Source organism: Cucumis sativus, chromosome 7 (genome assembly GCF_000004075.3).
Source record: "Cucumis sativus cultivar 9930 chromosome 7, Cucumber_9930_V3, whole genome shotgun sequence".
Lineage (NCBI taxonomy): Eukaryota > Viridiplantae > Streptophyta > Magnoliopsida > Cucurbitales > Cucurbitaceae > Cucumis > Cucumis sativus.
In genome coordinates this window covers 5,202,754-5,216,970 of record NC_026661.2, presented here as the reverse complement: position 1 = coordinate 5,216,970, position 14,217 = coordinate 5,202,754, and the positions used below count along the sequence as shown (strand labels likewise).

At 33.6% G+C, this 14,217-nt stretch overlaps 2 protein-coding genes across 3 annotated transcripts; both read left to right on the top strand.

Annotated features, from left to right (window-relative positions):
• Positions 1–1,597: 1,597 nt before the first annotated feature.
• Positions 1,598–7,942, top strand: LOC101222304 (phosphatidylinositol 3,4,5-trisphosphate 3-phosphatase and protein-tyrosine-phosphatase PTEN2A). The gene is made up of 13 exons (XM_004136918.3): positions 1,598–1,755; positions 2,212–2,709; positions 3,271–3,372; positions 3,463–3,519; positions 3,702–3,767; positions 4,158–4,334; positions 4,450–4,536; positions 4,624–4,688; positions 4,778–4,854; positions 5,091–5,137; positions 6,667–6,797; positions 6,897–6,966; positions 7,077–7,942. Exons 2-13 carry the CDS (start codon positions 2,269–2,271, stop codon positions 7,593–7,595), a joined length of 1,839 nt encoding a protein of 612 aa, XP_004136966.1. The 5' UTR covers positions 1,598–1,755; positions 2,212–2,268; the 3' UTR covers positions 7,596–7,942.
• A 957-nt stretch (positions 7,943–8,899) lies between these two features.
• On the top strand, positions 8,900–11,861 carry LOC101217489 (leucine-rich repeat extensin-like protein 3). 2 transcript variants are annotated; one of them, XM_031888545.1, is made up of 8 exons: positions 8,900–9,215; positions 9,393–9,513; positions 9,645–9,749; positions 9,856–9,982; positions 10,114–10,185; positions 11,057–11,102; positions 11,219–11,534; positions 11,621–11,861. In XM_031888545.1, the coding sequence occupies exons 2-8, from the start codon at positions 9,471–9,473 to the stop codon at positions 11,656–11,658; spliced, it is 747 nt and encodes a 248-aa protein (XP_031744405.1). In that variant the 5' UTR covers positions 8,900–9,215; positions 9,393–9,470; the 3' UTR covers positions 11,659–11,861. The 2 variants fall into 2 exon arrangements, with proteins under 2 accessions (XP_031744405.1, XP_011658892.1); XM_011660590.2 differs by lacking the exon at positions 8,900–9,215 and having other exon boundaries at positions 9,244–9,513.
• The last annotated feature ends 2,356 nt before the right edge of the window (positions 11,862–14,217 follow it).

Here is a 14,217-nt window from a genome sequence, read left to right as displayed (position 1 = left end):
GTGTCTATTCATGGATGTGTAGATAGAAAAGCTTTCTAATTATAATTGCAAAATAAGTTTGTTGGGAAGTAAACTATAACAATTCATGATGTTTACACAAACTGTTGTGAAATAGCAAGGTTGCTATGACTGCTGCAATAAAGGGGAAAAACATACCTTTGTAGATGACAAACTACTGAATGATAATAAATCATTGTAATCATATCACACTACAGCAATTATAATGTGGTTTGATTAATTTTTTTAATCAATAATCCAAATTAGAAGGGTTATATTGATTGTTATCGCTATATGATTTAAAGACCTTTTGCCATTGAAAGCATAATTGCAACAGCTACAAAATTGTTGCACACATGAAACAACAGTTGTTAGATGATGTCGCATTTTGATGTAATTAACAACTACAATTTAAGTATAGTCTTTTGAAGCCGATTCCAACTATTGATAAAACTGTTGCAATAGATACTCTCAGCACATTCTCTACCAGCTGTTTGTTCATTGTTTCCTACATTGCTTAAAACTACGTACTGTCGTTGCTCCACAAAATCGCTACAAATAGACCATTAATCTTGTAGGGTTCGTTGTAAACAAAAGTATTTGTATTCACTCAATTTCATTGAAAATAAAGAGTCTATTAAAATAAATTATCCTATTATCATTATTATAGACCTAACCTTCAAGGATAGGTAGACATATAAAGATTAGTACGATAGTTTTGCAAATCTAACATTGGTGTTAATACATCGATACCCTATTTTTGTTGAAACGATAGATCATTTGACTTTTGCAAGATAATATCAGGAAAGGGAAAATATATGAATTTTTCTCCATCGGGTATGCATTTGTTAACAAATAAAGGTTTCTAATATATGAAACCTTGTTAGGGATCTTATTATAAGTGTGTTTTGAATCATAAAGCATAAGATGAATGTTCCAAATAGAATATTGAAGAACATTCTTGAAAACTTTGGAAGTAGAGGATGTATAATGGAGAGCCTTTATGAAGGCCTCTAAGGTCGTTTCTCATCTATTGATATGAAATTTTTTAGAATGTATCATTTCTTTAGTACAGGAAGAGGTAGAACAATTTATTTGTATGATACATATATGTGAGGGGTTTTGATTTCTACTATGCTCAAAGTGAAGGATGACACAGAATTAAGGAAAGGAAGTTCATGCAAGATTGACACTAAAAGGCAGAGTGATAAGACTATGTTAGGATCTAAGTATTGGTAAGAAGCTCATGGAGAATTAAAGATGTAAATGCTCTTTTAAAGAGTGTCCAGAATTTTCTATTGCATTGTACTTCAATAAAATTAAAAAAAGAAGTTTGATTGTGGAAAAAATAAAGAGAAAAGGGAGGCACATTAAATCGTAACATAAAATATATAAATGAAAAATAAATACAATAAACTGAAGAGCCTAAAAAAAAAAAAAAAAAATTCCCAAAACAAAACGCCAAACACCAAAGGGTAATCCAACGGTTAAAATAATAAGTAATCTAATCCAACGGTTTTACTTGTATTCCAACAACAATTCTTCTACACCGTCCGATTGCTCGATGCATTGACTGGGGGACCGTCTCGAGAACGAAATGACTCTTTCGCCCATTCCTTCAAAACCACGGCGATTTCCAGTTTCACCGCTCCAGCTCCCTCTCTCCGTTCCCTCCTCCCACCTTCCAAACCCTAAATCCACACCCTTCCTTCAAGATTTCCCACCCTTTTTCGCCTTGATTTGTTCACCTATCTCTGGGTAAGATAAGATTGCCTTCTTTTTGCTGGATTCTATAATGGGTTCATTTCACTGTTTTACTTAATTCACTCTCTTAGTCTTTTTAATTCTCTTCGATCTTGATGATATTGTTAATGGGTTCGTCCCCTTTTCGTTATTGCTCTCCGAATTCTAATCTTAATTTTTTTTTTGTTTCTTATTATGGGTTTCTTTTTTAATGAAGGGTTGTTTGTAGTTTTGGGATAATGATGACTGCTGCTGGGTAGCTTAATTGTGACTTTTTTTCTCTCTTTCCGAAAATGAAATGAATTTTGTCACAAGAATTTGTTCCTGCTTTCTTTGAATTGGATGGCATTCTTATGCTTCTTACCTCTTTGAGCATTTTTGCCTTTGACAGTCTCCAAGATGATCAATTTGAAATGCTTCTTTTGTCTTCTATGTTCTAATGGTCATTTTTCCCGTTGTTTCGATATTTAGATTCTTCTGAAGAGGTAATGCGTATGTGGGGTTCTTGGCACTATCTCTAGTCATATAATGGATCCAAGTTCTACCGATTCCCCAATATCATCTACTGTTAATTCCTCGGAAACTAAACCACCAGAAGTACACCCTCAGGCTCCTGTTACCACTGGAACGAATAATGTAGCCCGTGATGCACCATCTAAGTTATCTCCTAGTGGCATAACTTCATGGGCCAAAAACTTGAAAATTTCTCAACCACAGTCAGCTTCACAAGATGGAGCGACTGAAAATGCTGGGAAGTCAGCTTTTGCACGTTTCACTAGTGGCTTGGGTTTGAACTTATCTCCAAAATCTCCTGCACCCAGTGATTCCCCAGATGGAAATTCTAAACCTGCCCAACCCAGTTTTGTGGGATCAATTACAAGAGGGTTGGTTGACTCTTCAAAGAGTGCTGTAAAGGCTGTACAAGTTAAAGCTCGCCATGTTGTCTCCCAAAATAAGCGAAGATACCAGGTTTGTTGCCCATAGCATTAGCTTCTTTCGTATGTGACCATTTTATAAGTTTTTAGTGCTAATTATATACATAGATGCAGTTTTCTTATGAAGATTTACACCATGTACGACTGAACCTAAGTTTTTTTAGAATCAGAGGAAGATAGGATTTTATGATTGCAGTTTTCATGGAGTATTGATGTGATTGCATAAAGTTCATAATTTCTTTTTGGCATTCTAATTTTTCTAATGAAAGCAGAAAATACAAATTTTGGACCTCAAGCAGCGGTTATATCTGTTAGACTAAAATCGGCTGTCATATGTCTAATAACATAGATACTCAGTATGCTATGTGTATGTAATCCATAAACTTCTAGTGCGTTTGTTATGCCCCATTTCTCTGCCTTTTCTATCAGTGAACAAGAGTAATTGGAATACTAGGTGTGTTTGTTTTTGTTTAACACAAATATGATATAACATATGGAGTAAATATACTGGTTCTGGTTAAATTGTTCCCTGCATTTGATTTGTGCTTGCTTTTATATTATTATGATTATGATTATATGGTTCCTCCTTTTACAGGAAGGTGGATTTGATTTGGATATGACTTATATTACTGAAAATATCATTGCCATGGGTTTTCCTGCTGGTGACATGAGCTCAGGGTTTTTCGGATATGTTGAGGTGATTCACTGTTACTCATGTTGTATGACTTGACTTACTATCTTGTTATGAATGATATTCTAGTATTTATAGTTGTGACTTGTGACACAGGGTTTCTACAGGAACCATATGGAAGAAGTCATAAAGTTCTTTGAAACACATCACAAGGTATGAATGGCAATGTCTATGATATGCCTTTTTACTGTTTTAAACTTTCTGCAAGATATTTCATGTTTTAACTGTTTACCATTTGAACTCTGTTGTCAGATGATCATCTTTACACAATTGATATGCATTGTAAATTTGCCATTTCATGTTTTCATGTTTTATATTCTTATTTTTATCTGCAGGGAAAATACAAAGTATATAATCTTTGTTCTGAGAGGCTATATGATGCTTCACTATTTGAAGGAAAGGTTCGTGTTGATCTCTTATTATCATTAATATTCTGATTTTTTATGGAAATGGGTCTCAAATTCTTTTCACAATGAAACCTGTGAAGCATTACAAGCGGTGTTCTCTCCACCAAAAACTCAGTTCGCACTACTGATTGAAATTTATAATATATTATGAATAAATCAGGTGTTCTTTACTTTAAAGTACATTTATGCAATTTGTAGGCTGTTTTCTTTTTGAAAGTTTTAATTTTAATTTTAATTTTCTTTTGGTTCTGTGAAAGGTTTTCAAGCGGACCCGTGTTATTGATATTTTCTTGCATTTTTGTTTAATGAGATTGTTTCCTAGATTGTTGATTTTCCTCTAGATAGGTGAAAATTTGACGTGGGTGGTATTCTGGGATTTTTCAGGTGGCTTGTTTTCCTTTTGATGATCACAACTGTCCCCCAGTTCAACTCATAATATCATTTTGCCAAAGTGCCTATTCGTGGCTGAAGGATGATATTGAAAATGTAGTGGTTGTGCATTGCAAGGCAGGAATGGCCCGGACAGGCTTGATGATTTCCAGTCTTCTTCTATTTTTGAAGGTTTGGATTTGCTGTCTAGATCTGCTTAATTAAGGAAGTTATGAAAAAATGTTCATAATGTCCCTTAATTAGGTTGTCAGTTTTCTTGATTTTTGCTGGCTTGCCTCTTTTGCAGTTCTTTCCAACCGCTGAAGAATCCATTGAATACTACAACCAGAGAAGGTGTTTTGATGGCAAAGGTCTGATATTACCTAGTCAGATTGTAAGTTAAAATGACCTTTAGAGAACTTTGTATCTAGTCTTAATTTGTCAAAAGCTTCTTATATACTATTGTTTTCTTTCTTTCTAGAGGTATGTCAAATATTTTGAGCGTATTCTAACATACTTCAATGGAGAAAATCCTCCCAGTCGCAGGTACTATGCTTCAACTCTGATATCATTCCTATTTCTTAATTACTCTTTTTTCGTTTATGGTTAGCATGTTCACATTAAATTTTCTACAGGTGCGTGCTTAGAGGGTTTCGTCTTCACAGATGCCCATATTGGATCAGGCCTTCCATTACTGTATCCGACCATAATGGTACATCTCCAACTCTCCTTTCAGCCAAGAAGTTCACTATTCTGATAAATAGTTTATGGTGTCATATTTGTCCTTCACTTTGTTTTCTTTGTTTTTCACTATATTCGTCACTTGTAGGATTAATTTTGATTTTAAATCTCGTCTTTAAGCATAGATTGAAACTATCATTGGGGTTTAGAATATCTAGAATCTAAATTATGCTGATAGTTCAGTCTAATGTCTTTCCTCATTGGCAGGTGTTCTGTTCTCCACTAAAGTGCATCCAAGAACCAAGAGTCTCTCGGTATGTATTTGATTATTTTTCAAAGTAGGGGGGAGTGAGAATAGCCTCAATTGCAGTCATATGTTTTCAACACGAAATAACGACTCTTTGATATAATGAAAAAGATTAAGGTTTGAGGGATGAAGGGAGAAAAAAGCAATACGACTTATAAGATTAACCATGAAGATAAATATACATTTAAAGAACAAAGAAAATTTATTACTCTGTCTGAAAGTCTTTGGAGAGCTTGTGAATGAACGATGAACTATGATTAATTAGGCCTCCATCAAACACTGAAATTCAGTAGCTATTTCAAATCTTCCAAAGAAAACCAGTAACTAATAATCAGCAAATTCCAATAAACAATAACCTTTTAAAACCACAAGCAACCTGTTGCAACAAAATGAGAAAGCTTCCCAATACCAAATAAATTAATTCCATCGAACTCCAAACTTTAAGCCAAATCTGCACTGACTCCTTGAAACTTTCTTCATCTTTTCCAGAACTATTTCATTAAAAGAAGCTATAGAAAAACCATCACCAGGAAAGTAGTATTATGAGGCAATTGAATATCCTCATAGGAAACTGAACAAAATGTTGCAATGCCAAACCATTACACATTCTTTCTCAAGCCAAAGAAGTTCACCAAACTCAAGACCACTAGTTCTATGAACGGAGAAAATTGGTCGGTATGGATGAAAGAGTAGGAGTCTTCTTGTTTCAACCTTGAAATAGTAAGTTGAGAGCTTCAGAAAAAGAACTTTCTGAGAACATTGGCCTCGATACTGAGATCCACTGGCTGAATTTCTGATTCCACACCACTCAAACTTATCTTAGAGTCAACATCAGAGACGTTATCACAAGGTGTAGGGTTCTTTTTCCAGTGAACAACTCTTGTTAAACCTATATCTGGATCCAAAGGAGTGAATAAGATATGGTTATTTTGTGTTAAGTCTTGTTAAAGGAGCGATGATTGGCATCTCCCTTGACAGGATCAAGTCAATAGAATATGGTTTTTTAGGTTAAGATAGAGGGTCCTGAAAACATTGATGGATTGAAGAAAAGGCTCCATTTTTTACCAATAGGCTGGACTCCTCTTAACACCAGGGGCTTTGGCAAAGACAAACTTTTAACTTTGGCTTGTGTTTCATTTTGTTCATAAGATGCGTAGTCTCCATGAGAGCACATTATGTTATAACAATGTGAATCTATTTTCCTCTTTTGGTTTTTCTTTCCCTGTATGTTATACTAGTGTAATACGGCTTATGGTAGTATAGTATCTTTGTACGTTTGTTACTGTAACTTAGGAATACCATTGAAGAAAATGTTAAAGAATAAGGCCTTTCTCATTAGTGAGCATTGTAAAAAAAGTGATATTTCTTTTTGCTATTTCTCATGATATACATACTGATATTGTTTTCTCATGCTCATGCATGCCCTCTCCAAAATTTTAAAAGAAAAACTTTAAGAACTTTTTGCCTTTTATTTTATCGCTTGTAACCATAATATAGTCATTTTGCAAGCCTCACTAACATAGTTAGTATCTGTAGCCAGAAGATTTTTGGTTTACTGCACCAAAGAAGGGGATAATGGTCTTCGCCTTGCCTGGGGAGCCTGGTCTAGCTGAGTTGTGTGGGGACTTCAAGGTTCATTTCCATGACCGCCAAGGAGATTTCTATTGGTAAATGATCTGAATCCTCACTCCCCAGCACTCAGCTTCTTAGGTTTCTTAAAATAAGGAATTCTGTTGTTGAACTTACCTGGTCTGTTTTATTTTCAGTTGGCTAAACACAACCATGACTGAAAATCGGAAAATGCTGTACACAAACGATCTTGATGGGTTCGATAAGGTGAGTACTGAAGTTTACTTCTGAGGTGTTGTTTGATGACCGAAGTAGAACTTTTTATACTTATTAGTAGTCAGTCCCATGTTTAACATTTTGAATTTTGCTTTTTGCAGAGGAAACTACCTTCCCCTGGGTTTCAGGTGGAGGTTGTTCTAGTAGATACGTCGCCCAACATGGACAACACTACCAAAAAGTCGGATGAAAGCTCAGGCTCCAAGCCTCCTACAGCTGATGGGAGTGAAGTTTCTGAAAACCAAAACAGAAAATCAGGAACTAATGATAAAGATGATGTATTTTCTGATAGTGAATCAGAAGGTGGTTCTTCAAAGAGCAGGAAGGAGGCAACTTCAGGTTCAGGGGTTGAAGGATCAGCTGTCAATCCGACGACTAAATCTCAAACGAGTATGACTTCATCAGACAATGTTGCGAGTTTATCTCATGCAACAAAGCAAGTTTCCCTGGGAGATGGTGGAGCTAAACAGACTGCTACTGCCAGCGAACGAAAAGGCGATGGAGGTGGAAGATCTGACTCTCTCCCAGAAGTTCCAAATTCAGAAAGTGAATTCAAGGCAATGGCTGCCGATGCTTCTGTTTTCACATTTGGCGACGATGAAGACTACGAGAGTGAGTAAATGGGAAGACACAATGTTTGTTCGCCCCCAAACCACGACCAGCTGTTTGTACATAAAATCCATGCTTCAGGTGAACCTTAAGATTCATTCATTTGGATTGTAAATTCAAGTCTCTCTCATTATCTGGTTTATTGTTGAATTGAGATAGCATGTCAAAAAAAGTTATTTTAAGTTTCTTTTAAAGACGACGATACTGTTCTATAGAGTTCAATAAAGCTCAATTATGAATACTGTTTGACATTGTTTCTTTGTCATTTAGGCTTGTAATTTGCCGAATCAGCTCGTGAATCTTGTAGATTGATTGCCTTTGGCCATGTGGACAAATGAAAATGGATTTTCTTGTGTTAGCCATTTGTTCTTTGTTATAATATTAAAAATTTTGCTTCTTGAATTGCCAAATTTAAAAAAAGAATATTTTTCAAATTTGAAATGCAAATGATTGTAAATAACTAAGAGGAAACAAACTTAATATTAAAAAAACAAATAGTTAAGAAATAGGGTTAAAAGTCTCATTTTGGTTTTGTGATGAATTGATTTGATTAGAATATTAAAATCCATGAGCCAAATGGGAAAGGTCATGAAATTCATATTTTTATTATAATCACTTTTGATAAAGTATAGAGAAAGAGTCAATCACTGGTTTTCTTTTTAGTTGGCCCTTAACCCTTATTCACTAAATTATTAGATTTATTAAAGTCATTTTCTTTACATCAAATTATTAAAGTTCCACATTTTGTTTTATAGTCTAAATACAAATATCTATCTAATTTGAAATAGACTTAGTCATTTGACATTGAACTATCATATTTAATTAAATGAAAGCATCAACATTCGTACAAAAAATGATCCTTTTTTTTAAAAAAATATATATATCTTCTACAATTGATAAGTCAACTCCAATTTAATTGAATTAAGTTAACAATTTTTTTTTTATATAAATCTTGGAATTCTGATTTTTTATATTTATATATTTTTAAGGTCCAATGAAGGAGGGAGTATTTTAAGGACAAAAATTTGATATGCCAAGTCAAAACCAAATTTGGAAAAACTTGCACAACACCAAAATACCAAAATGTACCAATTTCTTTGTTGATGTGCAGTACATGGAGTTTAAAATTCTTAATTACATATTATTGTAGATATGTTAGTAAGTACCGTGAATATCATTACAATTTTGATAAGAAATTTAGACGTAGGGGATGTGTAATGATGACCTTAAATAATGATGTAAGAGTGTTGAAGTTTGATTTTTCTTTTTCCAAGTCGGAAGCCATATTTGGGGTATTACTTTCATCCAACATTTGGAAGTTTGGAATTGTAAAGTGGGAATGGAGAACTCGAATAACAATAAACTAAAATTTGTAAAAGAAAAATATGTTCTTTTCTAATTCTAAATCAGAAAGAGAAACAGATGCAAAGTTGAAAAATTCCTGAAATGGAAGACGCGGCAATATAATTGCGAGAGAAGTTTCTGACAGGGCTCCATTTCTTCTTCTTTTACCCCCCAACCATTTCTCCAGGTTCCTTCTACATCTCTTCTCTCTGTTTCCTTCCACGAACAACACACCACGACCACGCGCTTCCAACTCTAAACGCCGCCTTCTCTTCTTTATATACAAAGTAATTTTCTCTCCTTTATCTTTAATCCTCAATTCGATTTGGTTGTTGTTGTTGTTTTTTGTGGGTTACAAGACCCTTTTGAATATTCTATTCTGGTTCTTCAATTTGATTCAGTTTTTTGTTTTTGTGGGTTGTGTTCGACATCTCCTGTGAATATTCTATTCTGGGTCTATTCAGAAAAAGGGTAAAGGTTTTTTAACAAATTAAGGCCAACTCGACTTTAGAATTATACCCATCTCGCATTTTGATTCTTCTATGTCGACATTTGCCATTCAGGGTCAACCTCTTGAAGTCACCGGTATGTTTCTTTACTTCTGTTTCTGAAATTGCCTTTGATTTTTAATTATTTTTTCTGATCAAAAAGGAAAAAGTAGTTGATTTCTTATCTGGGTTTTGTTTCTTTTTTGTTTTTTTTTTGTTTTGGATTAGTTATTGGATGCACAAAGTTGAAAGATACAGAATGGATTTCAAGGCAGGATCCTTATGTGTTTCTTGAATATGGTAGTACAAAGTTTCGTACCACCACTTGCACAGGTTTGATTTTGGATGTTCCTTGTTCTGTTTTTTGGTCTTGGTGTAATTTGTTTAGATCTGAGAGGATGATGTTAAACTGAATGTGAAATTATTTGGCATTGTATAGATGGTGGTAGAAATCCAACATTCCAAGAGAAATTTGTTTTTTCTCTTATTGAAGGGCTAAGAGAGATTAATGTCACAGTTTGGAACAGCAATACAGTTACTTATGATGACTTCATTGGCAATGGAAAGTAAGATATATGTTTCTGTTTTCCTTTTGGTTTTTGATGTTTGGCTGGTCAACCTTACCATCTTGTTTATCTAACCTGTTGTTAAGATTTTCCATCTGGGGTATTGAGTTTTTGCATTTTCTGTTTTATAGAATCCAATTGGCTAAAGTTCTAGCAGAAGGGTATGATGATAGCTCATGGTCACTTCAAACTAAAACTGGCAGGTATTGTATGATACAACTAAGAATTTGTTTGATAAAATTTTCCCTTTTATAACCATGTTAGAAGCTTTGACATGCATGCAACTTGTGGCTCAAAGTTTTGCTTTTGTTTATTGAATGTTATGTTTATAAAATAGTTTTGAATGGCTTATTTCTAAAACAGTTGAACTTTTATCTTCTCGCAAAGAACACCTTAATTTGAACATTGGTTACAATACGAATCACTAGACCATAGTTTGGAGGAATTTTTTTGTAATATAAGCAGATAATTGTTTTGAAAATAATCCATCTATGGTCCCTTGATTTCTTGCAATTAAGTCTATCACTGGTCATAATCACAATGAGTATGGTTGTTGTAGTTTTTCTCCACCTTTCTCAATAAGAAAAGGCGTATGTTCTGATAGCAATGCTTTGTAAACATTTTGTGGGCATTGCGTGTCATGGATCTTCTATGCTTTAAGGTTAGGTTAATCTTATTGTAAACCTATCGAGTTTGGCACAGCCATCTGATAGGCCTTAGCCTCAATTCATTTATCAACAAACAAAGTGAGAATACGAGCAGTCTCCTTTTCCATTACCCTGCCTATCTTATGGTGAAATTGCTCGCATGAACGCAAATAGAATCATGTCTTCATTTGACAAGAAACCCCAAGAAGTTTGATTTTTTTTTTTTTGTTAGGTTTTGAATGATAACAACTCTTCTGCTTGAGATTCACTTTGTTATCTGTGATTTGTCTGGATCATGTGGGAATTTCGATGTTCTGTTTTCGTTATCATTATGATATGATACTTTGACAAGCATCATCAAATAACATCATTTCCTATTAGTCCAAAATCTGAAAATTTTAATTGTCACTTTCATCTTGTTGTGTAGACATGCTGGGGAAGTACGACTGATACTACATTTTGCAAATGCCAATGTAAGTGGAGTTTGTATCATAACTTTAGTTACTGGTCAAAAACAGTTCACTACTGTTTCTATTTGTGTAGCATTCAAATCATAAGCAAAGGGATGACCTATTTGTTTTGATTACAGAGACCTACATCAAGTTTTGCGCCCTCGGCACCACCATTTCATGTACCTACTCCACCCCAAGTCCCTGCATACATTACGATGCCCCCGCCGTCACCGGCACACCCAACAGCGTATCCTCCTCCTACTCCTACACCCTATGCATCATTCCAATCTCCCTATCCTTCTTACCCACCCAGCTCTGGAACATATCAAACATCCATGTATTCCTCCCCATATCCCTCTGGGTATCCTCCCACATCGTACCCCCCACCTCCCTCGGCTTATCCTCCCAATCCTTACCCACCACCTCCACAAGCCTCACCTTTCTATCCTCCAGGTAAATACATGTCTAATCCACAAATGTTCTATTTTATGAAATCACAATGGAACCAAAACTTAGTTTGTTTATGTATTGTTGTTCAGGTCCTTACCCCGGAGTTTATCCCCCACCTCAGTATTGAAGTCTCAAGGTTGGCTCTGAATGATCATTTCATAAGTTGTATAGAGAGCTCCACTTTCTTTTAGTCTGGCTGTAGACTTCTATGCTAATGGTTTTTTTCTTTTTTTTTCTCCTTTTCTTAGTCCTTTTTTGTTTGGTGTAATTTGTAAAGACAGGGATTTGACAGTAATATATTGAGGTTGCTGTTCTTTTGTTTTGTTTTCACTATTCAAATTCAGCTTAGTATAGAGAAAAGGACAACAATGATAAACTCGTTCATTTAAAAGTAAATAAAGTTCAGAGATGGGAATATAGTCAAAAGAGAAATTGGAAGAAATATAATTGCAAAGTCTGAAGAGAAAAGAGGTAGATGTAAAAGACCTATCCATGGTGTACTTGGATTCTACAGAAAGCTAGGCTGAACCTTGAAACTTCTACACAAATTTCTCTTCTTTTCATTGTTTTAGTACTTCTAAATCTAATATGGGGAAAAGAGAAGGAAGATGTGAGGATAAGTGACATGTTTAGTTTTGTTATCCCCTTTATTTGTTCTCTTAGAAAAGAATGGGGAACAGCCAACTAGAACTAGAAGTTGGTGGACAAAGATATGGTGAATCATTTGTCAATATCCTGATTAGACACTTACTCCATAGCTATCAACATTTCACAAATGTGCTTTCCACCATAATAATACAAGTATTTGTTATTTACCTTATACATTCGTAATACAAGTTATATTATGTTAACTAGGTACCACCGACTTGACTCGAAATAACTAATTGAGAACTTTTAATGAACCAAATAGTAACTAAAATCCAAATCTCAGTGGCAAGAAATATTAACAAGTTTTGAAAATTCAATAACAAAACAGAAAAAGAAGAAGACTTTTTTTTGGAGCTATTCAAACAAATTACTATTTATGTTTTCTTTTTCTCTTTTTGAATCACTTTAGTATATGCATTTTCAGCCATAGGCATGTGATCATGAGAAAAGGAGAGGGAAAAGACTTTTAAAAACTTGTGTTAATTAACATTGGATCTTTACTTCTTAAACCTATGTGAAAATCATTTGCTTAATTTAATTAATTTCCTAATTGAGCTCATTTAGATGAACAATAACATGTAATGAATTAAATTAAGGAATCGTTTGTTAATGATTAGTGAACTGAGTTTTATTTATCATTGAAAACAAGAAGATGAACTCATTTAATTCATCTCTGTTTTTGGCAGCTTGACCATATTACAATAATTATCTGAGATGAAAAATACAAACACCAACAGAATCTCTCAGTCTGTAATTAATTACAACATTCCAACAAAGAATTGACAAAATCTTATGAATTGAAATGAATTCAATCTTACAAACAATCTGATCTCTTCATATTCCCTTTCTATTAGCTTCACTCCAATAACTTTGAATTAAATAAATAACTCCTCCTCATATGCTCACTATTTTTTTCCCCTATGAAAATTTCAACATCTACATAGTGATTGCTTCAGAATCATTACCTAATCATTAAAATATATATTTCTCAATCAAATAGGGAAGAACAAAAATCAGAAATATATCAATATATGGTTTAATAATTTATCCTCTCTAAAAATAGAATGGCTAAATTTAGACTCATATCTATTTAATAAGTGTGTGATTAATTAATATATTTTGCACAAATTTTTAAACAGTTTTTATGTGCTGAATTATTATTTTCTTCAATGTTCTTTAATTAGTGATAGTATTGGAAGACAACTTGGTTAGGTGATTAATTAGATTAGTAGCATTTAAAATTAGAAAAATTGTATAGGATTTTTCTTTTTGGTTTGCAGTTAATAGGCATATGATTTCACAGTTTAGCAATTAATTAACTTGCTTAATATGAAACTTTATTTCCCCTAACTTTAATTTCACATGCATAACTTAATTAATTAAAGATGTTTTACAGCTGTTTTCATTTGGGGTTTTCCCTATATGCAATGCTTTAAGAATAAGCATGGAGTCTAATATAGATTATAATGTACCACACATAATTGAACTTATTTGAATGATGTCAAAAGTTTTCTTTTCCATAATAGTGTTTGTAGATTTAGCAAATGGACTCACCTTCGCCTACGTACCAGTATTCATCATCTTATCTTTAGTATTCGATCGCCCAATTTAGCACCTTGTATTCTTCATTTATACTGAAGTTTCTAATGAAATTGAAAGGATATTTAAAATAATTTTGAATGATGAAAAGAGAAAAGTGAAGAAATAATTTGAATGATTAAAAGAAAAAGGGGTAAAATGTTAAAAATAAAATTAAAAAAATAATAAAAAGAAAGAGAGAAAGAGTCATTGAATGTCAAAGCAAAGCATCAGAGCAGAGAGGACTTGAGCATATCTCTACGTACACAGAAAAAAAGATCTCTTCATATCTATTACCTTTTTTCTCTTTTCCTTTTTAACTCTCCAATCATATGTGATAATAATTTTTTCTTTTTGAATTTTAGAAAAAAAAACCCCTCAATTATTATTATTATTATTATTACGTTGACAACACACATATATTTGTGAAAAATTTCATCTTTTATCTTAACGTCTAGTT